This window comes from Chelon labrosus, assembly GCF_963514085.1.
Source record: "Chelon labrosus genome assembly, chromosome: 20".
Lineage (NCBI taxonomy): Eukaryota > Metazoa > Chordata > Actinopteri > Mugiliformes > Mugilidae > Chelon > Chelon labrosus.
The window spans coordinates 18,199,685-18,225,786 of NC_140353.1; the positions used below are offsets into that span (position 1 = coordinate 18,199,685).

A 26,102-nucleotide genomic window follows, 5' to 3' on the forward strand; every position below is an offset into this window, starting at 1 on the left:
GTAACACCTACCTTACTGGAGCAAACCAAAACTTATATTGCGTTGGTCTGGTCTTGACATTTTTAAAATGTATTACTGCAGGTAGACTTCCATTTACAGATAGCATTGCATGGGACCAGGGTCCCATGCATTCACATTGAACTATTGAGGTGAAACCTGCCATATACAGTATAATACAGTATATAATGTGACATGCAACACGTCTGAAAACCCACTACAATATACAAGGTTAAACTGCAATTTCGGTGACCATTAGAATAAATCACAGGTGTCAAACTGATCCGTGAAAGGTCCGCTGTGGCTGCAGGTTTTCATTCCAACCATGCAGCAGCACACCTGACTTGGCTCAATCAATCAACTGAACTGCCTTAACGCAGTCATTTCAGGTGTCCTCTTGCTTGATTGGAACAAAAACCTGCCAGCCACACCCACTGCATGGGTGCTGCATGGTTGGAATGAAAACCTGCAGCCACAGCGGCCCTTTCACGGATCAGTTTGACACACCTGGAATAAATGAAGGTGTTTGTAATTTTACTGGATCTGGAGTTCGAGAAATTTGAAAGATTTAGACCTGTTTGCTTCCCCGTTGAGAGTCAGATGAGATGACTGCAACCCCTGCAGTGTCAATTGGATAAATTGAAGGCTACAGCCATTAGATGGGGAGCTTAGCACACAGACTGGGAAGAAAACGGGATATAGCAAGCATGACTCTATCTAAAAAGCCATTCTCATCTGGTTCATTAATTACCACATTTTATTTTGTTTATTTAATCTGCACAAAAACCACAGCGTAAACCACCTACCACTACCAGATATTGTATAAGGCCAGAGAATCCGGTTAGCTTAGCACAAAGACTGGAAGCAGGATCGTACTAGTACAGCTTTGTTCAAAAGTAACAAAATCCACCTACTAGCACATCTACAGCTCCCTAAATGACAAAATATATTATATTTGTTACATCTGCACATAAAACAATGTATAAAAAAGACAACTACTGTTATGTGGTGAATGATCTTTTATATGGCAATTAGGGGTTAGCCAAAGACATTTGGGGAAAATATACTGACATTGCTTTACATTATTTTACAGAGTATTTAAAGGTTGGCGTTCCTTGGAAAGCCCTTGAAGTTCCAAAGTTCAAAAGAAACTGAACTTGAAGCCATGAATCCATGCTGTAAATCAATCCACTTGACAAACTGCTAGAGCACTAACATGAGCCTTGTGTGAATACTCTGAATGACACAAGATACTGGAACAATGCAGACATAATAATGATGGACCCACCTACATTTCATGTACAGACATGTTACATCTCCAACAATGGCTGCACTTTGACTGTTAGGATTACGGCGGTTTCTTGTTTTTAATGTGTGTAACCAGTTTCCTTTAACTAGCAGTGTACTATAATTGGCCTGGCCTAACCCACCAACTGTTCATATGGATCAGAAGTTAATGCAAAAAAAAGTGAGCGACAAAACACAAAACTTAGTAGTCATCAAAGAATGCTTGCTGTGACTTTCCAAGGGATGTGTACAATTACAAGCTGCTTGAACAAGATTATAAAATACAGAAATCACGAGTGAAAGAAAGTCGCTCTTTTCTTTGGTGAGTGCCAAGTTCTCTAAAAAGCCCCTGCCCTTAAATGCAATGATCAAACTTTAAAAAATAGGAGAGAACATTTTGTTTAGTATGATTAGCTGTCCAAACTAAGATGCTAAGTGTCTGGATGGTGTTATTTGTGCTCCTGATCTAAACCACATGAAAAACACTCACAATACATCCAGCTTTTTTATGAAGATCTGATTCAAAATATCCACTTCGGTGATTACACTCTTCATAAGAGGAGTCATTTTCCCACTATACTTGTATTTCCTCCTGGAACACTTCCTTTTCTCCACTAGAGCCAGCAGATAGCAGTAATGCTCCACTCAGACTGGAGCACAACAGCTCTGCATGCCTGAGCATACATACATTTTTCATCTGCTCTGTGATGTTTGTGCTACTGAGGCCATTCCTACAAAGGCAGATTTACATTACACAACATGTTTCAATATGTAGCAGTTCACTCATTGAGCATATGACGTTAATTAATAACCAGCCGACAGTGGAATCTCATAATCATTTTAAAACTATTTACCACAGACAGAACATACAGTGGACAACAGAGCTCATGAAACCCATCCACGTTAAAAATGGTTCATATACCTGTGCATTGGTATATGCATTCCATCACGAACTATTGCAGCAGCACCCTCTAATTTGAAACCATGGTAACAGGAGTACAGAGCAAGCGGTTTGCCAAATATAGAGGACAATATATAATCCCCATTCTTTATCTTGCTTGGAGAGCCACACTGTTGTAAGTCTGGAATTGACTGATAAAAGTTTTTCACTTCAACAATAAAATTCAAAGGAATAAGTTGTCATAATAAAGGGACAAGGATTAGCCCAGCGTTTTCTCTGGCCCACCTCAGTTCTTCTCTTCTCTCCAAGCTTCCAAATTCATTGATGGTATAGAATCACAAGAGACATAATCAGAGGGGTATTTCCCAAATCTGAAAGAATCAGGAAGGACTTCCCCTATGTCGCTGTTGTCACAGATGAGACGAGACAAAGAACTTTTTAGGAGCTCATCCTTTTGTTGCGGGGTGAAGACATCCTCAGCTTCCCACCAAAACCTGGAAAATCAAAGAAGTTAATCTAAACATATTTAACTGAAGCCTTAATTTCATTGTATAAACCGAGCAAATCTTAACGTACCTATCACCGTCACGCAGTGCTTTCATCTGCTTTCCAATCAGGCAAGCAAAGAGTGAGCCTGTTCTTGATCCCGGCAATAAATATTCAACGAGTCCTCCAAGCCATACGTCGATGTTGTCCGGATGTTTGTATAGATTTAATATCTTCTCTGCCACCTTGTGATCCCTCACAACCACTATGAGATCGTCCAGTGTCTCAATGCGCTTCAGTCCACAGAATTCCCTCCAGTCATTGTATCCTGAAAAATAATTTCAGCAGTGTCAGTTGATAAGAGAGCACGTTCATTCGCATTTTGTTTCTTGTCAAGAGTTCAGAGTGAGGATTGATACTAGTTTCAAGTCAGAAAGGGAGAAACGGCTTCCTAGCTGCCCAAACAAAAACCACATGCTAAAGCCTCTAGGGGTTACTAATGTTGTATTTAGTTTGTTTGAGTCTCACAAAAAAATGCAAGATTGACCAGCTGTGGTTACGCAGTGAAATCCTGGCCACTAAGTTTTTTAACTGTCTTCTTGTTAGGACTTCAAGATTGTTTTTACCTTTGGGTATACCAGGTTATCTGTTTCTCCAGTTTCCAAGCTTCTTAACTCATAATTCATAACTGCCAACTGGCACAAAGAAGTCCCTAGCTTGATTTGAACCTATTTAGGGACCCTCAACAACTTTGTTAAAGGCAGCACAGAGATCCAGAAGCATCTAAATAAACTTTTTTTTTTACATGTCACTTCTTATATAAGTCTTATTTAAAAACTTTAACAAGTGCAGTCCCGGCTGTGTTGTGGCCAAAATACAGACAAAAGATTTAATTAGTTCTGTTTCCTGAACACATTAGGTTTGCTAGAGTTCTTTAGTTACTTGTTAGTGAGGAATCGTGTTTAGAGTTTTTAAAGAATGGCCCAAGGTCGCCAGGGACCTTGGAAAAGGGCCTGACTGAAAAGAACCATTCACTATCTGATGCTATGCAGTTGAAATCAGTGTGAAGATAGAAGTTTGTAGGTAAACTGTCGAGGTAGCAGGCCCAAAGTGTTAAACAATTTCTGTCAAGATGCATAGGGGGTGAAATTGAGCTAACTTACAGTATCTAGAGTGGTCTTATTGGAAAAACTGACAAGATGGTGCCCACTGTGTACACCGAGTTTAATATCCTCCATAAATACATTGCCGCCAGACTGGACATTGCTAAGCTGAAGTACAACACAGCATTAATCAGATTCACTGTATTAACCTGGACTTCACTGGGCACCCCAAGCCATGCTCCTTCTAAGAAGGCCTTCCAGTAAACAACTTTGATGAGCTGAGAACTCAGTGTGAAACTTGAGACTGCTGTGTTTTCACCTCCATCTTTATCTGAATGACTACAGGCTCCTTGCACTCGAAACATTGTTAAGTTCTAGCAGAGTGGCTCTAGCCCACATCCACGTTAATGGCACCTGAATCACCGGACCCTCTGCAGTATGTGAACCACCCCAACAGATCCACTGGGGACAATTTCTCTGCAGCTTTTTACACAGCAATCTCCCAACCTGGAAAACAGACACTCTTACACCAGAATGCTTTTCATCGATTACAGCTCAGCCCTTCCCTCCCCACAAGCTTACAAACAAACTGTGCAACTTTGGCCCCACACTCTCCACCTGGTTTCCTCACTGGCAGACTGCAGTCTGTGAGTAATGAAAATCTAACCTCAAACCATGTGGTAATGAACACTAGCACCCCATTACTGTACACACTATTACAGTAGTACAGACCTAGCCTTAATCCAAACCATGGACAACGTCACATGGGATGACTTGGCAGCATAGAAAAGAGGGGTGGCAAATCTGGCTACATGGTATGTCAGCAACTGCACAGATACGATCAAGGGGATGACGATAGACACGTTTAAGAAGAAGAGACACCATCAACCACCGACAAACTGAGTGTGAAGTGCAGAGGGTGAGCAACTTTAAAGTCCTCGCATCCACATAAGTAGCAAAGGAAGGATGAGAGCTGCTGTTCTCTCCAAGGAGACTAAGAAAATTCAACATGTCACAGAGGATCTTCTGATCTGTGATCAGTCCCTGCCTCTGCCCACACCCTAACATACAGGGCCATAGAGGAAGATTCTCTCTGCCCCCACCTCTCCCTCATGCCCATTCTGTACATACGCACACTGATCCACAGAGAGACTTGACAATGCACAGCCCTTTACTTCCCCCAAGATTAGAACTGAACTAAACTGCAACTGACAACGTTGTCCTTTGTAGCTGCGTCATTAAGAACAGTTATAACTTTAGAACATAAACTGTTTATATGATCATTGGCAGGAATTGATGGGAGAAGTTTTATGGGTGCAAATGCCCTATTTTTGGATGGCTATAGATGCTCGACAGGAGGACCTCAACTGAAACACAAGACATTCAAAAAAGACTAATTTTCAATTTGAAAAACTATCTGCATAGGCAGAAATTAATAAATAAAATGAATCCTCCACTACTTTCACTAAGTTTGGGGAATCAGATTTGAAAGAGATTGCCAAGTTTTAGCAAAAAACATAAAATAGCGATTTTTCTTGATAATAACATTGTTAAATAAAAGTAACTTGGCAAACAGACACATGGTGCTCAATAAATCTAAATTTGGTCGACTAAAGGTACTGTCTGATGCAGTCTGTGGCTGGCACAGCTGTGCTCTTGGCATACACTTTGTTTATCCTGAGACAGATCAAAACAGGGAGTGGCAGACACTGGAGACGCTGCAGACAGTCTGGGGTGGGCTGTATCAAACATCAGTACGTGCATACTCAGTAAATGTAAAGGGACGTGACCTTAAGGGCAGGTTGGGGTAATGACAATCCTACATGTCAGCATGCCCTGTAATGCTGACTAGATTGCCTTGTCTTTGCTTGGGTAAATGGGGACTCCGGGTGCCACATAGTTATATTCTCAGTCCCTTTCATCCCTTTTATTTTATTGAATGAAATATCTATCAGAGTCAAGGAGGAAGAGATGTCAATAACAGCACTTTCTAACACAATAGAGTGCCCAGTCTAAGTTGGCATTAAGCATAGGAGCCCCACTCTGTTTAAATGCCAGCCATCCACTCTATAATGGTTTTGTTAAACCTGGAACAAGGCTCAGTTCTGGAGTGGTACATGTAGAGAAAAGCCAGGTATTTAATGGCAACAAAGGGCTAAAATGTTCAATGACTTTTCCTTAAGTAATGACCGAACCTCAGACAAGGAGCAAGAGTTGCAACTCATGGGCTTTGCTTATGGGCTCCATAATCGTTCGTCTCGCCCAGAAACACATATCTATTTTCCAGTGGTGTGGCGCTTGTTTTTCAGACTCTTTTTGTTTGTGCTTGTTGTTCAGACAGTGTCTGTCCAGAGCTCCGGGTTTGATACGACAGAGGTAGAATAGATTAGCCAGTAGCTCATGTACAGGTCCATTGTGGTGTCAGTCTCAAGTGGGCTTGGACCTGACCAGAGAATAACGTCTGCATAGTTGTTGGCATGGCGCTCATTATGTCTGAAAGCTGCTCCACATCAACTTTTCCTGCATCTGATTGTCAGTCTGTTCAGGGACAGCAGCACGGAAAGCAGCAAACAGAGTGTCAATAGGTTTTTCACTTTCTTGTGTGTGGTGGAGTTGAGAGAGCTTGACACTACCGGGAGAAGGAAGAAGAGAAAGGAGGCACTGCAGCACAGTGGAAGGCAGTAGACATGGTGCTTCATGTATGGGAAATATCCTGTAAAAATAGGTTGTCTGAAAACAGCCAACATATGAAGACATTCATGCGGTCCAACTCGTCCAAGCTTCTCCTGGTTTCCGATTAGTGATGAGAATTCCCGTGACTTTTCTTTTCAGTCACTCAGCAATGAGAACCGTCTCATTCAGCTCCCAAACAACTCTTCACTTAGTACTACTTTCGGATTTTATTATTCAGCCATATTTGTCAGTGTTTTGACCAATGCTTGGTAAATATAAATTAAATAGGTTTAATTAACCGGTATACTTGTCAAGACAATGATAGAAAAGGCATGGTCACAGAGGATAAAAGAAAATGGTAATTAAACAAATGTCCTTCTTACACGTACACTCTCAGGCATCCTGGAACACTTCTGGTGCAGCAGTTCTGGAATTTCACACCTGCATTGTTTTTTTTTGCAACCCATAGATACCAAGGTTTATAATGACACTTTGTTCACAGTAACAACATTGTTAATCTCCAAAAGTCACCACTGAAAAGATCCAGGAGGCAGAAGAAACAAACTGAATGGATTCATTGTCATCCACTCAAATAATGAGTACATATAAACAAACCATGTGAATGGTTTGACAGGTAGGTTTGTGTGTAGGTGAAAGACCTTGTTCTTAAGTTTACAGGATTTAACGGGGCATTGACTGGAGATTGTCAGTCTGATTGACAAGGCTTAACTTAGTGGCAGTGATTGAGAGTCCTGACTCCCTGCCAAGACCTTACCTGGAAGGCCGTGATCGCGTCCTCTCTGCAGGTTAAGGGAAGCCAGATCCAGTTGATGTGGTGCATTAAGGACGACCAGCCTCTCTGTTATCTCCTCTGTCAACAGCATATTTGGGCTAACAGCTGATGCTGCAGTACCAATCACACCTCTCAGGATTGGTTCAATCCCACCTGGACACAAAAACAGTATTACTTGCATTTCCATAGCTATTATTTTATGTGTATGCATTTTTGTGGAATGCCGATAAGGCCGTAGCTTTACTTTTTTATTTGCTTAAAAGGTCACACACCTTGTGACGTCGCATTGCAAAAATTGCAATGCAATGTCCAGTCTGTATAAAATCTAGGGGCTTAACCCAATTCACAAGAAAAACAACAGATGGTTGGTGAGTACCAGTGTTTCTCTGGATGGAATACTTTCTTTGTTACTGCTCAGAAAACAGGTTGGTATTTCCTGGATTTGCCGCTTCCCAAGGGTTCGCTGTTGTCCAAGCAATTTAATTTGAGGAAACAGGATGAACAGACGGTTGGGGATAAATAGGCTATTTATCATAACAATACATTGTTTTATAAAAAGTAATGCACTTGGCGCTCGGTGGTAAGAATACTAAACACTGATAAGAACATCAGCCTCAGCAAGTCAGCAAAGCATCTCAGCAAGTTAGTATTTAAAGTAGAATGATTTATTTAAATGTGAAGTGAACAAATGCATAAATGAACTGTGTTTTAATTATATGACTGTAATAGAGAGGCACCTCGATCTGGCACCTTTAACCTCATTTCAAGCATGTTCTCCACCCATCAAAGATTTCTGTTGGTCTGTGATCGTTCTGGATCTGCTGGACCAATCAAATCGTTTGGTTGGGCTTTATAGGTGATGGACAGAAGGGTAACAGCTACGTAGCCATACTGGTCATCTGAGTGTCATGGAGTTGAAGTCTCGATTGGTTGTGTGACTCTCTGATTGCATGCAGAGATATTTTTCCTCTGTATCAGTTGAAACATGACCAAAAAGAAATCCCAATGGTGTGTTACCAGACTCATATTCTGATAAGAATTAAATGTGGCTATGTCAGACTAGAACTGCATCTAACAATTGAGCACCACTGAGACAAAGTGTTCTTTTCTAGAAAAATATGTATATGTATGTATTTGTATACATGTAAAATATCTATCCGTGTGTTGTCAGGCAGCTTCTTATTGCCACATTAACTGCTGATAACACAGTATGTAAAATGGTGATGCATAGCAGCACTGTGAAACCTTTAACCTTGTAGAGAAGTTAGAGCAGTAAAAACAATCTGCCCAGATGACATTTCTCAGCAGGGAGGTTGTTCCCACAGAGGGAGTAGCTCACTTAGGGCCTCTGCAGGGAAAAGGCAACATAAGGCTGGCAGCGCATATAAATCAACTGTAATCAAACTGCCTTTGGATGATGCGCAGATGAATCATAGGCAGTAATTCTATTCTTTATTGCAAGTGTTTGATATTCCTTTTCTCCGTCTCCATTTATTTGCACGAATAATATAACATTCATTTAATGATACTGAAGTTTTTAAGTTATTATAACCATTATTTTATTAAAAAAATAAATCATTAAAGGACAATGTGACAATAAGGTTTCTCAGAGTGTTGAACCTAATAAGCATGTCACAAGGACAAGATTGTAGCATGGTAATGGTACCATGACGGTACTTATTTTTCTGTGGTATCTAGGGCACTGAAGGGACCATAGCATACCGGAGATACTGGACAATAACAACATGAGAAACTGGCTGCAGCAAATGCAGGCGTAGCAACACAGCCACTGAAGTCTCTGAAAGAACAACACAGCAATCATGACGCCAATTATCAAGCTTTCTGGGAATGCTTTACAATATTGGCCCTATACCTATTCTCATTACTTAAAGGGGAACTACTGTTTTTTACAATCTGGACCTTATTTTTGGCATAAAATACGATTGTTTACTCACCCATATAACTTTTGTGTAATTTGTATTCCTTCAGGAGATAATTACATTAGCGTATATCCATGTAGTGGGAGTGACTGGGGCACCGAGATGCAGCCTCTAAATAACGCATTATCTGCAACAAAACTCATTACTTTCACCAATATTTTGTTATAGTATGCTAGTGCTATTCCCCGTTGAGTCCGGAGTTAGCTGTTATCATCATCCGGGGTCTGTGGGTCAATCTACAGATATATTCTGACGCGGATGATGTCGTCTCGGAGCGCCACGCGCACCCGCAACGGTCGGCTTGTTTACCTGTAATTTGCTACTGCTATGGTTCGTCCACAACCTCAGAATCGGAAAAATATTCAGCCATGTTGTAAAAAACTAGCAGTAGCAAATTACAGGTAAACAAGCCGACCGTCGCGGGTGCGCGTGGCGCTCAGAGACAACATCATCCGGGTCAGAAGACATCATCCGGGGTCTGTAGGTCAATCTACAGACCCCGGGCGATGATAACAGCTAACTCCGGACTCAATGGGGAATAGCATTAGCGTACGATAACAAAATATTGGTGAAATTAATAAGTTTCGCGGCAGATAATGCGTTATTTAGAGGCTGCGTTTCGGTGCCCTCGAGGCTGCGTTTCGGTGCCCCAGTCACTCCCATTCTGGGAAATATATATTATGCATATACACTGATCTAATTATCTCACGAAGGAATACAAATTACACAAAAGTCATATGGGTGAGTAAATGGTTGTATTTTATGCCAGAAATAAGGTCCAGGTGGTAAAAACAGTAGTTCCCCTTTAACTTTAAGATTGTTTAAGTTACACAAGATGTTCTAATAGTATGTGCTCTCTTGCTGCACTTTCGGTTTCCTGAATCATATCATCGAAGGTGTAGATTTAGTAAGACCTAAAGTCTGAATGATCACAGGGGTGAGAATAAATCCCAGGTGGTTGAAAAATATCATGACTTCCAACTACAAGTATGCCTTTAACAGCACATCTGGTGCATATGACAGATATTAAGAGCTACATAAGTAAGTAATAAGTAATAAATAATGTAGAGATAATGAATGGAAAAGGTCCCTGCAGCCTCTAAGATAGATTAGCACACCTTTTATAATGAATTTCATGTGACTGGGTTCAGATGGTAAAGTTCGTGCATGAGGTGTGACATATTGGTGCAGGTTTTCATAGTCAGTTTATAAAAATACTGTATGTGAGCAGTGTAGGTTACGAGAATCACTTGAATCACATGCAAGCTGTTATTTCACTAAGACAGACTTTCGATACTGCAGCTGACCTAAATCAAGTGTTCTTTTTTCCTCCTTCCTTGTGTCTTTAGTGTGCTCGCGAGATACGTCTTTAGTTCCAATCGGCAGCTTCTTAAGAGTGCACTGACCTTCTTTGACTATTCTCCACGGACTGAAGGAAGAAGTGTGCAGTCTCAAGTGGGGGAAGTGCTTGTGGTCCTGGAAGCTCTCGTTTAGTCTCCGGGTGATGGGTGAGATGGTAGCATGGCCGAACCTGAATGCGGCTGTGGCAAACACGTTGGAGGCTGAGGGGTCCACAGCTGGATCGTATCCTCTGTAGGTTCCAATGTAATATTCAAAAGACTCCGGGCCAATAATTTTTGGAACATAATCTCTCATGGTTATGATCTGGGAGTCAAAAACAGAGAAGGGGTTCATCACAAGGAAGGAAAAAGACTTTCTCTTGGGCAGCCTTGAAAGATTTTCAGTGTATTTCAATGCAGTCCCAAAATTTTGTTTTAATGAGAATATTTCTTCAGAAAGAAATACAAAATATCCTTGGTGGAAATTGTTAACAATATCTTAAGCATGTGTGTGTGCACAGCTAACAATAATCCCAGGAGGATTCCCAGTGAAATGACTATTTTTGTAATAACCCCTCAGCAGTGGTCATACGATTACACATTTGTTCCCTCACGGTTCACCGCAGCAAATTCCAACAGTCCTCATAACTATTTATAAAGGCCTGAGCTCAGCACCTGAATTTTAAAACATGTCACACAAACAGATGCAAACATACACATTAATAGATTATATCTGGTGTCTTGACGTTTTAATGCAACCTGGAGGATTGGAACAAGATGTCTCTGTGGCTTCGATGAGACTAAATGTACCAACAGCTGCACATAAGAAAATCTGTTTGAGATGATCTTGTTGAGGTGGGAATGAGGGTGAAGATTTTTCTTAATTAGATTGCACGACTCAGATAAAATGAGAATATTAGATCAGGTATTCCTCTCGGGTTTCATTCGGACAAAATCTTTATTTATCCTGACTTGCAGATCTGTTACCACTATGAGCTGACAGTAATAACTAATGACTTGGAAGACTGTATCAACATTCTTATGAGCCTGGATTTTCTTAAATCTGGATTGAGTTAGGAAACACCAGATTTATGTCCATAACTATGTAGTATATGTATAAGTACCAACAGTGGTGGTTCTACATTGAATTGCGCCCCGGGCGAGACCACCTGCGATCAATTTCACACAATTCATAAAAACAAAAACATGCAGGAATTATAGGCTTGTATTTATAATATTATGAATGAAATGTGCGTTATATGGAAGAAAGTCAAGGTGTGACTGACTTTAGCCCTATATACAGTGGACCCCCCGTCCGTCCGTCCGTTCGTTCGTTCATTCAATTTGGGAGAGACCCAGGTGAACTGTCCCCTTCCACCCCTTTCTCACACACAGTTTCTGTGCACGGCACCTTCTCAGCAAGCTAGGGGCGCCTGCAGCTGCAGGGGGCGACAATGTGCCAGTTCCCCACACAGATATGACAGATAATGGAAAACCATGTAGCGGTGCAGATTTATTTATTTTTTATTTTCCAAGTGCTCGTGCCGCCCCCCTTGTGTCATGAAAAAATGACACAAATGACACAAATGATTATGTTCGCCCGTGTCTAAAACCGCTACTGGCGGTAGTCTAGAAAACTGGCGAGTTTTTTTTTTTTTTTGAAGGCGCTCGTGCGCCCTCACATAGATTGCGCCCTGGGCGGTCGCCCACATAGCCCATAGCAAAAACCGGCCCTCAGTACCAATAACACTACAACCGGCCACAAAAGTAACATACTGCCGTAACAATCTAGCACGGAAGCCAGACCAACTTTCCAGCCTACAACATTTTTGTAGCTTGGTTGTGGAACACCACACCACCATTGAACAGATGATGCTCCAGAAAAGATCTGCGGGCCAATCAAGAGAAAATGCAACATAGCCATAAACATCATCAGAGTTGCAGAAGTGGCCTGTTTGGATTCCACTATCGCGACGGTAGTAAAAGATGCAACTTTAAAGGACGAACAGTTAATGGCGAGAATATTTGTGGAGAATGACTCAATCACATTCTTCGTTGCTCTGATTGGTTGCAGGACCATCTAATTACGTGCCGAGGTATTGCTTTCTTCATAGAGGTCGAAACAAAAAAGTGCATAAAGTGCCTTTACTGAAGTAAGACTTTTACTTATAGTGGACCATTTTAAGATTCTGATAAGTAAATGTTCATTGATTGTGATATGCTGTGTGTGCTGCACTATAAATTGTAGCCCACTGACTATAAAACTACACTTTGGGTAAACTTTATGAAGCATAGCGTATATTTTTAGAAAACCTTTCAACTGCTTTCTATTTATTTCAGTTACAGTACACAAATCACCTTAGAGCTGCAGTTTACTACTCAGCTTGTAATACAGTCTCTTTACCTTATAAGAAGTTTAGGTGCCAGTGTTTTGGGGAATGTGATAAATACAGTCCTCAATGCTGAAATATCTCAAGTCCCCAAATTTCATGAAGACGCAATACTGCATTTCTAGGGTGTCCCTTCAATATAATTTTCATATTATTGTGCTCACCTGGTGTTCATGTTCATATTTGCTTGTTTTTTTCCACTCAATGTAATGTTCTGACAGCTGAGCTTACAGATAAGGAGTCTCTCAATTAATGGACTGAAACACACTCAGCAAGGCAGGTCAGGCCTTTTAAACTGTTGTTGAATTGATGTCCTGCTATGTCCTGACACTTTAAAGCTAAGGAGGAAATAATGATATTACCTATCTGCACTTGAGGTTGGTTAAGTAATAGTGTGCACACTTACACACTATGAATGAAATGCAAGTCAGAATGAAACCTGATGTTGTCGGGCAATCATTTTGATTTCTTGTTTCCTGCAAATGTTAGGCTGTCAATCCGTAGTGAAATGGCTCCTGACCTTTGCGTCTGTTTTTTCTACAAGTCTTGCAGAGTGATATTTTGAAGTGGCTGCCCACAGACCGTCTGCTGGAAAGAAAGTATGAACAGTTACTCCAGTTTCTCTCACCGGATGAGCTGCAGATTTACAGTTGGATACTTTTTATACAGCAGAAATATATAATGATTCAAAGAATAAAAAAATGTATCCATAAAGCTGCTCAGTGAAATGTGACCTGGTGATCTTTGTAACAGTTTTCTCCTAATTAGTGTACAGCAGGAGCTTATCTAGGTTGTTGTATGACTCTTATGTCACTACCAGAAACCATATTCTTCAGAGGGAATGAATGATATTTTCTCTGTATTTAAATACAGCTACTGTCTCGATTAGTGCACGGTGAAACCTGGTGTGGGGGAGGCAATGTCTGGGGTTGGGGAATTCCAGTGTCATCTCAGAACCATCCCCAATTCTAAAAGCATTATGAATAGATATTTTTCTTTGTATCATGCATTGCAGACATTGTCACACTCAATTCTTATGAGAATATGAGTCTGGTAACACTCCATTGGGATTTTATTATGGGGTTTCAACCAACACAGAAAACAAACGTAACAAGTATGTGACATGAAGCGAGTAAGGCATTCTCTACAATTTCCTTTATCGCAGTTATTTCACTGTCAATATCTTTTACAAAAGATGTGATAGTGGACTCTAAACAGCTCACTAGTGGCCATTTTGTTGTAAACAAATTGATTCCACAGCGCTGAGGTGCTGTTTCTCTTTCAAAAACATTTGATTGCTCTGGAAATATTTGCAGGAGCATAGTCAGTTCCCAACGGAACGGTTCCACAACAACTTAGCACCACAAAGAAACGTGTGGTCGCGGAAGTTTCCAGACTATCAGAAACAGACATTATGACAAGAAAGAAATAGTAAATATGTTTTTTTTTTTGTTTTTTTTTAGCAGTTTTTCAAGAGAACAAGGAAATAGCCACAGCTGATTGACTGTACGGTACAAATGGTGAAATAGAGTTCTCAAATGTTCCTTTTTGATTTTACTGGGATTTTTGATACTGGAATTATAACTGAATGCTTCAGGAAGTAGGTCAGCTGACAATTAGAGCTTTATTCCGATCTTTGAGAGAATCATCTGCCTGGTTTCTCCACAGCTCGCACACGGAATTCCCCAGAGTTCATTCCTTGGCCCGTTACTATTCTCCATTTATACATACGTTACAGTGTCATTAAGACAAAAAATGCTGAAATCACCATTCCATTCATTGCCTATGTAAATTATTTCTCTGTCGACATTAACAACACCACGGATTGACTATATCTTAGAGTTACCTGCAATAGCGTCCATTGCAGTAGTCAAAGATTTTTCTGTGACAACAAGCTTAGCGGTAAAGTTTTTGTGTAGTAACAACTTCAGGTAAGATTTCTGTATGACACAAATACTTGTATAGCTTGAGTTACAAAATTATTTTCTGTTTATTTAAATATGGTTAATAATGTACAAAGACTGGGGTGGGAGAAGAAGAATGCAGCAGTAGGTGGGCCTTCAATGCCATATAACAGTGTGTTGCTGCAGAATTTAAGATTTAAATCTACAACTGTCCAAACAACTAACATTTCTATATTGTATATCTATAAATGTCATAAGAAGTCTGAAATCAGTCTTCTGTTACAAACCGAAAGGAGGGCACAACCAACCCTACATACAATACTACTAAGCATACTAACAACATACTACTAAATATCTGACACATATGCGCAGTAAACTCTTCAAGTTGTGTTTAGCATATGCAGCAACACATTGCATTAGCAGGTACACATCCACTGTGTCCAACTCACAGCTTTAAAAAAAACCTGTTAACAGTAATGTTTTATTCCCTGCCTAATTGCACATTACCTTTGGCTTTAAGTGTTTTTTCCTATCTTAATGCATTAAAGTAGTGCTTTTACAGTGACTTGTCAAGAATAATTCATACTGAAAACAGACTTCTCCATAATTCTAGTCCTGTGTGAGCTTGTTTGCTGGGAACAGCTGCTGGAGGTATTTAAACGGTTGCTGAGAGCTGTTGGGATTCAACCATATGGACCGAAACCCACAACAAGGAGCTGAAAGCTGCAAAGGGCTGCATTTCAATGTTTTTTTTTGTTTTGTTTTTTTCCAGTAGCATAAAAATAAAAAATAAATAGTAAACGTTTCTGATTAAAGGCAGACATTTAAAATATTATAGAGAATCACTAAAACATTACATTATTTAACCGTGCGAGTCTATGTATATAGATTTTGAATTCATTTCCGGCACTAATGTGTTAATGACTAACATTAATGATGTCTGCATTCCATTTAGGTGATCCAGTTCATTGCTTATTGGGGACGCTTGATGGAACGGAGTCATTTTTAACTAAATGTGTCTCACCTATTACAACAAGTGAAAACATATGTGAAAAGACCCTATGTGCTTAAGTGTAAGGATTTTTCCGTAATCAAAAATTTGTGACATCACCTGAAAGCCAGAAGCATGTTGTCGCAGAAAAGATAACTTACATACTCAGTCAAGGATACAGGCCATCTGTTTGGATTAGTGAAATTCCAATAAGTTTTGAACTTCAGTAAAGTATTGTTAAACTAAATCAAAATATAAGAAGTGTCCTGTGTCCTGTTTGTCAGTTCTCATATGAAGCTAATCACCAACTGATTCAAAGCTATAAATCAAATGTTGGGGTTGAATACTAGACATTTGTACTTAGGTCATTTTAATGAGGAGCAATGGATATGCATAAGGATCTGTGACGTGTGGTTAAACGACGACCTTCCATAAAAGTGCGTGATTATGTTCTGAGTTCAATAATCTTGTCCCAGCTACCATCTACTGGTACTGTTAGTTATAGGCAATAAAAATGGCATAAAAGTCTCTTGAGAAACAAAAACACAAAGCCTCATCTTAGCTGTGACAGTTTGCCTCTGAAAAGTTAACAAAGTTACACTCTGCCGGCTTGCAGCTTGGTCAGACCAGAGAATCCCTCACTTTGCCCTTCACTTCCAATAAAGGATTTTTCCAAACTAGTGGAACATGGTTATAGCTACAGTGTAAATCTTGTACCTGCCTTTTATGCTACAGTCCCACATATTATTTACAGAATCCCTCCATCATGGACCATCTCTTTTAAATATTGTAAATCTTTTCTCCCTTGGCATTGAGTCATCTGAAATAGGTCATTTCTAGAGCCTGGCTGTCATGTGTTGCTACTGAGAGGGTAACGAGGTAAAAAAACAAAAAGCCATAAATCCTGGCTTCATGAATTAAAAAATAGCAAATTCAAACATTTGTAAAAGCACGGAGAAACCAATGTTTTTGTCAACTGATGCGACTGAGTGAGTGTTGGGCAAGAAACTGTTTACACGACGAAGGATTATGACTTGCCAATCTTCGTCACAGTCTCTCCCTGTTAGGAAAACCCTGATGTAATCCAAGTAGAAACAGGGAAAGGGTTTGCACTGAGCAAAGCAGCAGAGCTGCATTCACAGCTAGAGGAGAAAAATACCAAAACAATATTCAAAGCAACTTAAGAAGCTGCTTCTGATTTAAAAAGAAAGAAGGTGAAAAGGCTATGGTTAATATCGTTATGATGCATTATTTGACTCCACTCAACTAGAAACCAAAGGATGGAAACAATGTGTTGCGTGGCTCATAGAGAACCGATGGGAAACAAGGCATGAATAGAACATGACACCCTATTATGACCTGTTAACACACTGGTTTAGAGTTTACAACACTTAAGGAGTGATTAACATTTATTTGAGGTGATGCTTCTTGACCACATGATGAATGTAACTCTGGTTTGGTCTCCACCAACCAAATGTGGACTACACGTCTGTGAATGCTCTCAGTCATCCAGATCATGGTATATTAAAAAATAAAATAAAATACAAGCAAAACTCTCTGAATAGGTTAGGTGGACTGAGATATAATCTTCCATCAGTTTACAACACATCTTTACATCTGTCCCCAAGAAGTTTCAGTCCCCATCCTCACCTTGTGACCGGAGTCTACGGCCAATAATGGGCCGTTGGAGTACTTTTCATTGGATTAGATTCCACGAATCACAGGTAAGTAACAGACCCTAGTCATGCAAGTTTCTGGTTGGCAACACCCACAGATGTTAGCATTTAAACCAAGCTATACATAGGTAAGTGTTGAAATGTCTTTAAGAATCTTTGCAAGTCCAGTTGCCTTCGTTTCAGCTTGTCTTTTTTATTTGAAAATATTACACCTATTTCCAATTTAATGGAGGATTCTACAGGCAAAAACACGGCTGTGCAATGGGGTCACCTGTGTCGCCTATTGTGGCCAATCTCTACATGGAGGAGGTCGAGACCAGAACCCTGAACTCATTCACAGGAAACACCCCCACCCACTGGTTCAGGTACGTGGACGACACTTGGGTTAAAATCAAGACGCAGGAAGTGGAATCTTTCACAGAGCACATCAATGCAGTGGACAGCAACATCAAGTTCACTCGGGAGGACATCAGCGGAGGTAGTCTGGCTTTCCTGGACTGTCTGGTGCATGTGGAAGAAGACCGAAGCCTCAACATTGAAGTGTATAGAAAACCCACCCACACTGATCAGCACTTATTATTTGATTCCCACCACCCTCTGGAACACAAACTAGGGGTCAAAATTCGAAAACGAGAGGATTCCTCTCAAGGGGTTTATCCTATTAAATAAAATTTCTGATGATGATGTTGAGTTGATCTACAACTGTAGGGTCGGGTACAAATTTACCATACAAGTTTTCAGTTTTGGGTATGCTGCTTTGTCAATAAGCTTCCAAGCAGGCTTCACAAAATGTCAGAACAGTGGAGCTGGTAATCAGAATTTATCCAGGTATTGATTTTGTAAAGTTTTTCTGTATGCCTGCCAGTTATGTGCAATTCATAGTTCCAGGAATATATGCAAGAATTCTCTTTCCATGCAACCCTGAGTCACGATGCACTTCACAATGGAACTATTCTCTTGTTCTCTTTAAAAAGCCCCTCTCCACATCACGTCGGTTTGTCTTTCTTTAATGGCATGTAAATGTAACATGCGTGGAGTCCTGGCAACAGTGGATTCTAAAATCACCACCATGCTCATAAATGGTAGATTAGTTTGTTTCCCCTCAGGCGTCATTTGTGTTCCTGAATAGGAGCTTTATAGGTGTGAATCACACTGGCTTTTATTTTCATCATACAGCTCTTCACCCAGAGTATCTAATAATAATGGTGATCCAGTGCAGTAGTCAAGATTGTAGGGCCCGAAATGTCTCTCTACATGAATTGTTCAATATTCAAGTAGTCCTGGCTTCATATCAACCAGAGTACAGCCCATATTTAATTTCCCATCATTATCTGCTCTGAACCTAAATTAGCTTTCATGCTATCATTCTCTAATTTGGTTTTTTAGACCCTTGAAGGTTTTAAAAAAAAATGGGGATTCATATGCATATGGACTCATTATGTTATGCTAGATTGTAAGTATGGGCTCTTTTTTTTGTTGTACTTTGTCACGAAAAACCAGTTAATAATTAAACTTCACGTCTCAGAACAAACGTTTGCTTAAAAAAAAAAAAAAAAAAAAAAAAAAAAAAACAGGAACAAGTGAAACAGTAACAGTAATATTTTAGTCAAATATTTGCATTTGATTTCAGACTTCTGAAGGGATGATGTACCGATTTGTGATCATATAATGTGAACCAAGTATTTCAGCCATCAAGGGTAAATCCGGTTTAGCATGGGTCAGCTGACAGAGAAGCAGCTGTTAGTGCTTGTTTAAAATGACAAAACGGGAACGATTAGAGCTGACTTAACTGATAAAACTTGCGTTTAAACTATTAGTTAAGCAGTTGAATGATAACTGGCAAATATTCATTCATTCATTCATTCATTCATTCATTCATCCATTCATTCATCTATAATTATTCCTGTTAAGGGTCGCGGGGTCTGCTGGAGCCTATCCCAGCTGTCATCGGGCGAGAGGCGGGGTACACCCTGGACAGGTCGACTGGCAAATATTATGAAATTTAAAACCATTTACGTAAATTCACATTAAAGTCAAATACTGACAAATGTGAATGTAATCTTTTTTTTTAGCCTTGTAATAAATCAAAAACTTCCTGGTTCTGGATTGTCCACCAGAAAAATCAATTTGAGTCAAATAAAGCAGGTTATTCACTTTCTTGCTAAGGCCTAGATAAAACACCAATGCCATTCTCTTATCTGTATGCTAACCTTGAACTAGGAAGCATTCAGCTTAGCTTAACATACGACCAGAGAAGGAGGAAACTGCTAGCTTGGGTTAGCTAGGACCATCTTGTCACAGGAAAGTTTCCAGGCTACTCTTAAACCACAACTTGTTTTTTGTTTCGCCCAGGGTTTAATCTCTATGCTGAGCTAATACTAAGGTAAGCTAACTTTGCAGTGATATCACATTTAGTATACCCAAACAAGAGAGTTCTCTTCTTAGTTTAACTTTGGCGAGAAAGCAAATTAGTATATTTCTTGAAATGTTCGTGTGTATTGTGGTGCACTGCTTTTAAATTTGACACATCTCTTAACTATGTGTGCTGGTCACATACCTGGTGCAGAGCGCCAATAATCTTGCGGGTCTCTTGGTATATAGTCTCTGGGCTCCAGTGACCATTGATGTGTTTCAGTGCCTCTGCAATTCGATTGTGTTCCCTGAGCCACAGCGTATGCAGAGTGGTTAGAGGCAGACCCTCGTTGACCCGGGTGTCTCCAGCAGCAAAACACTCCACTCTATCCCCCTGCTCATCCTGGAGGCAGGCCGACGGTAGCATGGCTACAAAGGGAAGGTAGGGCCTCCCTTTTGGATCCTTGAACTTGCCATTGACAGCAAGTTTCCCATTAAGGCCAGAAAGGTCCCGAAGGAAGCTCTCCATGTTCTGAGTGTGCCCATACACGACTGAAGCGTCCATGAACGACGTGATGGCGTTCATCTGCTGTCTTTGCAGGGCCTGTGCCATATCAGACCCAAAGACAACGCAGGCTGGTGCGGAGCGGTGAAAAGGCATGCAGTCTTGTGCACCAGAGAGCATGTCATCAGTCTGTGGAGAAGACAGACTCATTTACAACAAGCTGCTTCAGCTGCATCTTAATCTCCTTTTGCATTATCAAATGCATTGTGTCTTTGTGTATGCTGTCACAGTAAGGGAATTTTAAAAGAATCGTTCACATCTAAGCCTTTGCAATGTCTGTTGTTTTAACATGGAGCTGGAGTTAGCTTAACTTACCTTAAACACTTTAAACGGGTCAACAGAAAGACGGTGTCTTTCTAAAGGTAACAAAATTTACTTACTAGCACCTGTATTTGTTTAATCCACACAAACACAGTTTGTGGATTAAATAATGTTCTTTATTTAAACTAGTGCAATCATGCGATCATGCTCCAACAGGTCACAGCTGACTGAAGGCCAATGTCACTGCCGACAGTGGACGGTCAAGCCTTGCTTTGGGGAGAAAGGGATGGACTGTTGACCACGTCTTGTCAGAACAATGTGAGCCATCATCTGATTTGTGTCTAGATGAACGACTGTAACACCTGCAAGCGAGATACAGGTAAGGAAATTGTACTGAAAATGGGGAGGGCTTTTAGCTTACCTCAATGGGAAAGAATGAGAATGTCTTTTCACAGTTCATTTGAGTCCAAAGAGCAGCGCTGCCACTGCTTTGAGGGGTAAAGGTTATGTCGTGATCAATGTACTGCCCCCACTCCACCAACAGCTGGGAATAGAAACAATCTTCCGCCTTACAAGAGCTCCTCATTATTTCTCTGCTGACCGTCCGAGGCTGTTGAAAAAGTAGGATATCTTATTTTGGATGAGTACAGCGTGCAACTGGCTGTGCGGGTGTTTTTGTTACGTCACCCTTACCAGAAATTAGTGTATTTTCAGGGGAAGCCCTAATTAGGTCATACTTTAATTAATGAACTTGTGTTATAAATAGATAAAGTGCCCAAGCTCAACAAAGGGCTGTGATGTGTTCAAACTTATCTTAATCTCTAAAACAAAAAGAAGTCGTGACAACTGATTAAGATGAGTTATGAAATACGTTAAGTGTCGAGGATGAAAGCTAATCAGTCTCTGTCAATAAGAAATGGAATAATGAGAATCAAACATTATTAATCATCTTTTATATTGTAGTTCTCCTATACGGAGGTAGACTGGAGACTGGATACAACTGATGCCTATTAGATTAGTTCTTCCACTTACAAACCTCGCTCTGTGTAACAAGTGTATAAATTAAGACTGAAATTAAATGCAAGCACCAGTTTCCTCTGCTGTTGGAAAGAAATGTTTATCTGCACGACTGGACACCAACTAATTTCAAGCTGTGTCGATGTATGTTAAAGCCGAGGCTGCAATATTCAAATGCAGCAGCAGTCTGCGTCATCTCGTACATTCTTGTGCTCTTCCTAAATTGCTGTGGACTTTAGCTAACGTAAAACATGTTAGGAAAATAAATGAAATGCTACATTAACTTGGGTTTTGCAGGGTGAGCTCATGAGCTCACTTGATTCCTGCTGTAGTTTCTCTACAGAGACTTTTTGTGTCCATTTGACAAGCATTTTGTAGATTACCAGGGGAAGTTGGAATCCATTATGGAGCCGGCCTCGGTTCCAGCCCTTGGGTTCGCTCTGCCCGTCTTCATATTCAGCTGGAAGCCATCTGACCAAGGCGGTGTTGGCCGCTCCCCAGAGAGGATTTTGCCTGACAAACGGAACCAAGAAGTGTGTCTAAATATACTGCAGTGCAAAACAGTATGTGCCTTCAACCTCATTTATTTTATTCCAAAAGGGTCATCAGGAGTTTAAAATGCAGCATTTTTTACCAACATCAGTATGCTGAGAGGTTTGCTAACTATCTACTTTCATATTGCCTGACAGAGCACAGTCACATCCTAAGCTTTTCTATTTGGGTAATGAAGATGTCAGAAGATCTTCCTTGATCCGGAGTCACACCACTGATTTAGCATGGCACTCCTATAACATTGCCTGACTTATAGCTGACAGTTTTTTTAAAAAAATGAAAGCATTCCAGTCAGTGCAGCAGAATCAGAGATACTGCCTCCCCTAGTCCATGCATTCCAATAGCCCTACATTATACGCAAGGTATCTCGTCAGCTGACAAACATGTCACACTGAGAATGTGCATTAGTAATATTGGTGGATATTTATATGTTTATGTATATATATTTTTTTTTAAAAACAACTAGTTCAGTTGATCAAGAATCGATCAATCAATCAGATGAATTCTGTTGGAAAAATAATTAAAATAATGCTTTTTATCTATCTATAAATCAAGAAGCGTCTGTGTGTCTGTCTGTGGCACGCATATCTCGCGAACCGTTGGCCCGATTGATTTGAAACTGGGCAGGTGTCTCGCTACGGGCACGAAGATGTGCACTGCTAAGTTTGACGTTGTTTGGATAAGAAATGTAAAATATATCCTAATATTTCCACTACTCCGGTTGCCATGGCATCAAAAACAGCCACTTTCAAAAATTCACCAAAAACGGAGAGGAAGAGGCGGAGCATGCGCACAAATCTTGAGCACTGTTTACAAATCGGCTTTAGAAGAAACCAAACTAAAGGAGAAATGATATCTTGCCCTGGTAACCCTAATAGGCTCAATATCTTCTCCAGCAGGAAAACTAGCATGTAGTCCGCCATCTATCTATAAATCAAGAAGCGTCTGTGTGTCTGTCTGTCTGTCTGTCTGTCTGTGGCACGCATATCTCGCGAACCGTTGGCCCGATTGATTTGAAACTGGGCAGGTGACTCGCTACGGGCACGAAGATGTGCACTGCTAAGTTTGACGTTGTTTGGATAAGAAATGTAAAATATATCGGTAAAATAGGTTTTCTCCGCTCTAATATTTCCACTAATCCTCATACACAGCACCTGTAGGCTCCCACTATAGGAATACATAACAGGGCTCTCAAGTGTCACGCATTGAGCGTGACAGTCACTCATTTCGGTCTTTTGTCACGCACTCCCGCCACACATTGAATTTCTCACGCAGAAAAAATATTTATAATATATTTAATATGCCGCAGCGCCCAAAATTTCTCTGGTCGCTCCTCTCTCACTATGGAACCGGCAGAAAGTGTGTGCAGTGAGAGATCGTCAGGTGTGCCGTGGCAAATTATCCAGTTTCACCTAATTGATCTAAAAATATTGGCCTGTATTCCATTAGCGGCCGGGTCTCGCTGTCAGCGGAGGTAAATAAAGGCCGGTCTCTAATAGCGGCCTGGGCTATTATTAGAACCATCTCGGCGGGTCAGGGTTTCAGCGGCACGGTGTGGGAGGATCCCCTCAGCGGGACCTCTCCCCGGCGTCGGCCGGCCCCCGCCGGGCGCATTTCCTCCGTGGCGATGCGCGGCCTGTAAGTGCTCGGGGCGAAGGTGGCTCGTCGGCTCCGGCCGCGAGCTTTACAGCGACCCCCCGCATCTCACCTCACCGCTTCCCTGGGGTCGTGGAATCAGTGCTCACTGCGCCCTCTCTCCCTGCGGGGAGGGACGGGTCCCACTCGCTCCCGGCGCGACTGCCGACCTGCAGCGGACTCACTGTCCTCAGTGCGCTCCGACCGTGTCGCGCCGCTCATTTGTTAATGTTCTGTATGCATACCATGTTATGGTAACTGTACGTTTTTAATAAATGAACCTAGTATTTTATAGGTTCAAATAGACACAAAATCTTGTTTTTATTCATTCTACTCGTAGTTCGTTTTGCTGAAATAGAAATTAAGGCCTGCCTCTAATTCTGGCCTCCTTCCAATAAAAATCGGATATGAGAAGGAATCAGATTTGATTGATTTGGTGGATGTCACTCTTGCCTGTCTTCAAAACTTGAGAGCCCTGACATAATTCCGACGGGCACTGCACTAGTATTAAGTAATAGCCTACTAATCAACAAGGGACACGGTCTCTACACCGACTACTTACTACTTAAAATTTAAGTAACCTTTAATATTTTATATGTGCATATGTATGTACATGGGTTTATGATAAAATATTTATGTCACTGGAGAGACAAGCTGTATGTTGTTGTGTTTACAGTGTACAAAACCTTGTAACCTGACTCTCTTTTGGTTTGGGATGTGGTAAGCTGCTTTAATAAAATGATGTCGTAAAACAACTTTTACATTTGTTTGTTTTCATGAGAAGAGAGAGCTCGCAGCATCTAAGATAGTCTGCAGGTGTTAATCTAACATGGAGATGAGCAGATTACAGGTGCATGGTAAATTTACATCTTGGAAATATCACATCCCCAAAATTTCTTCAAACGTGTGGTCTGTTTCTCCATCCGACCGTGACTCAAATGATAGCACGTTGAGGCTTTAAATATTAGTAGTAAGTGGATGGAGGTTCTCTATAATTCATTACAAAAACTGTGACTTGAGACTCTTGTTAAGATTTTTCAATCAAAAAAAATGTGTCTCTTTTGTTTCAAAATGGAATTTTCAAGAATTAAAACATTGCACCGGTAGTATTGCTTTGCATATGAGTAGTACTATCATTGATTCACTGACATATTGAAGTCATATGTAAAATAGTCAAGTGTAATGTAAAGATCCATGCTTTATCTTAATTTTCACACATTATTACTGCGCACGCTGACTTATCTTTGGCGCTATAAAACTGAATGAACGAGAAGTGGATTTTTCATTTAAAGTTGAGTGCAGAATAGATTTCCTACATTTTCAAAGGCAGTGTTTGCATATTTAACTCGAGAATTTCTTTTCTCAATTTTACCTTTCCACTAAGTGCTCCAATAACAGTTTCTATATTTCAACTCGTAATTTTTGGTTCTTACATTGTATATATTTAATTTTATACATAACATTTGGAGGCTTGGCTCTTTGACTCATTAGAGGTCATTTAGTTACCTGTTGTTGAAGACTCCTGATATGGTGCGGTACTTGCCGAGATGATAGGAGGCTGGATGTGCCACGTGAGGATACTGAGACATCTCTGCAATCAGCTCCAAATCTTCCCAGGACAAAAGCTCTAGTAAAATGTGAAGAAGTGAATGGGATTTCAAGTTGTCAGATCTGGAAAGTCACACACTATTAAATGAGAAACAATGATTAGAATGTCTCTTTTTATTTTAGTCTACTTAAAAGTTCTGACTACTGACATAGAAGTCAGAATAGTGGAAAGGGACCAATTAGAAATGCTGTTTTAATTAAGAAGTTATTTTGACTGCAGTGTCCAACTGTTTTCATTTAAGAAGCGACTGGATTTAATGAAAGAAAGCCAGTCTACCTTGTGCCGTGAAATCTCTCTTATATCTCTGTTTTGCTCTGCTCTTTAGGACTTGCAGAGTTGTTTGAAAAACCTCTGCGGCTCGGGAAATCTCCAGAGTCTCAGGCTCACTTTGCCGAAGGAATGAGAAACCATGTGTGGAAGACGAGTTTGTGCTCCGTCTGTGTACAGAAAGTGGCAGATAAAAGGAACGCTTTGATTCTTTTTGTTCTTTCTTGGACCAGTGGTCTTGGTTAGAACAGAGGCGCACAATTTGATAATTTATCTGATTTAGTACCGTTGTCTGGGGTGAAGTAAGGCTTCTGCAACAATTTGAAGGCTTTCTTGATGTGATGAGATAAGCAGTTCTCTAAT

At 40.5% G+C, this 26,102-nt stretch overlaps 1 protein-coding gene across 1 annotated transcript; it reads right to left on the reverse strand.

Annotated features, from left to right (window-relative positions):
- Positions 1-861: 861 nt before the first annotated feature.
- On the reverse strand, positions 862-25,452 carry tpo (thyroid peroxidase; the record flags this gene model as incomplete). The annotated part of the gene is made up of 7 exons (XM_084568536.1): positions 862-2,679; positions 2,762-2,999; positions 7,223-7,393; positions 10,587-10,845; positions 20,039-20,527; positions 22,060-22,189; positions 25,370-25,452. The coding sequence occupies 7 exons, from the start codon at positions 25,450-25,452 to the stop codon at positions 2,472-2,474; spliced, it is 1,578 nt and encodes a 525-aa protein (XP_084424662.1). The 3' UTR covers positions 862-2,471.
- Positions 25,453-26,102: the final 650 nt, after the last annotated feature.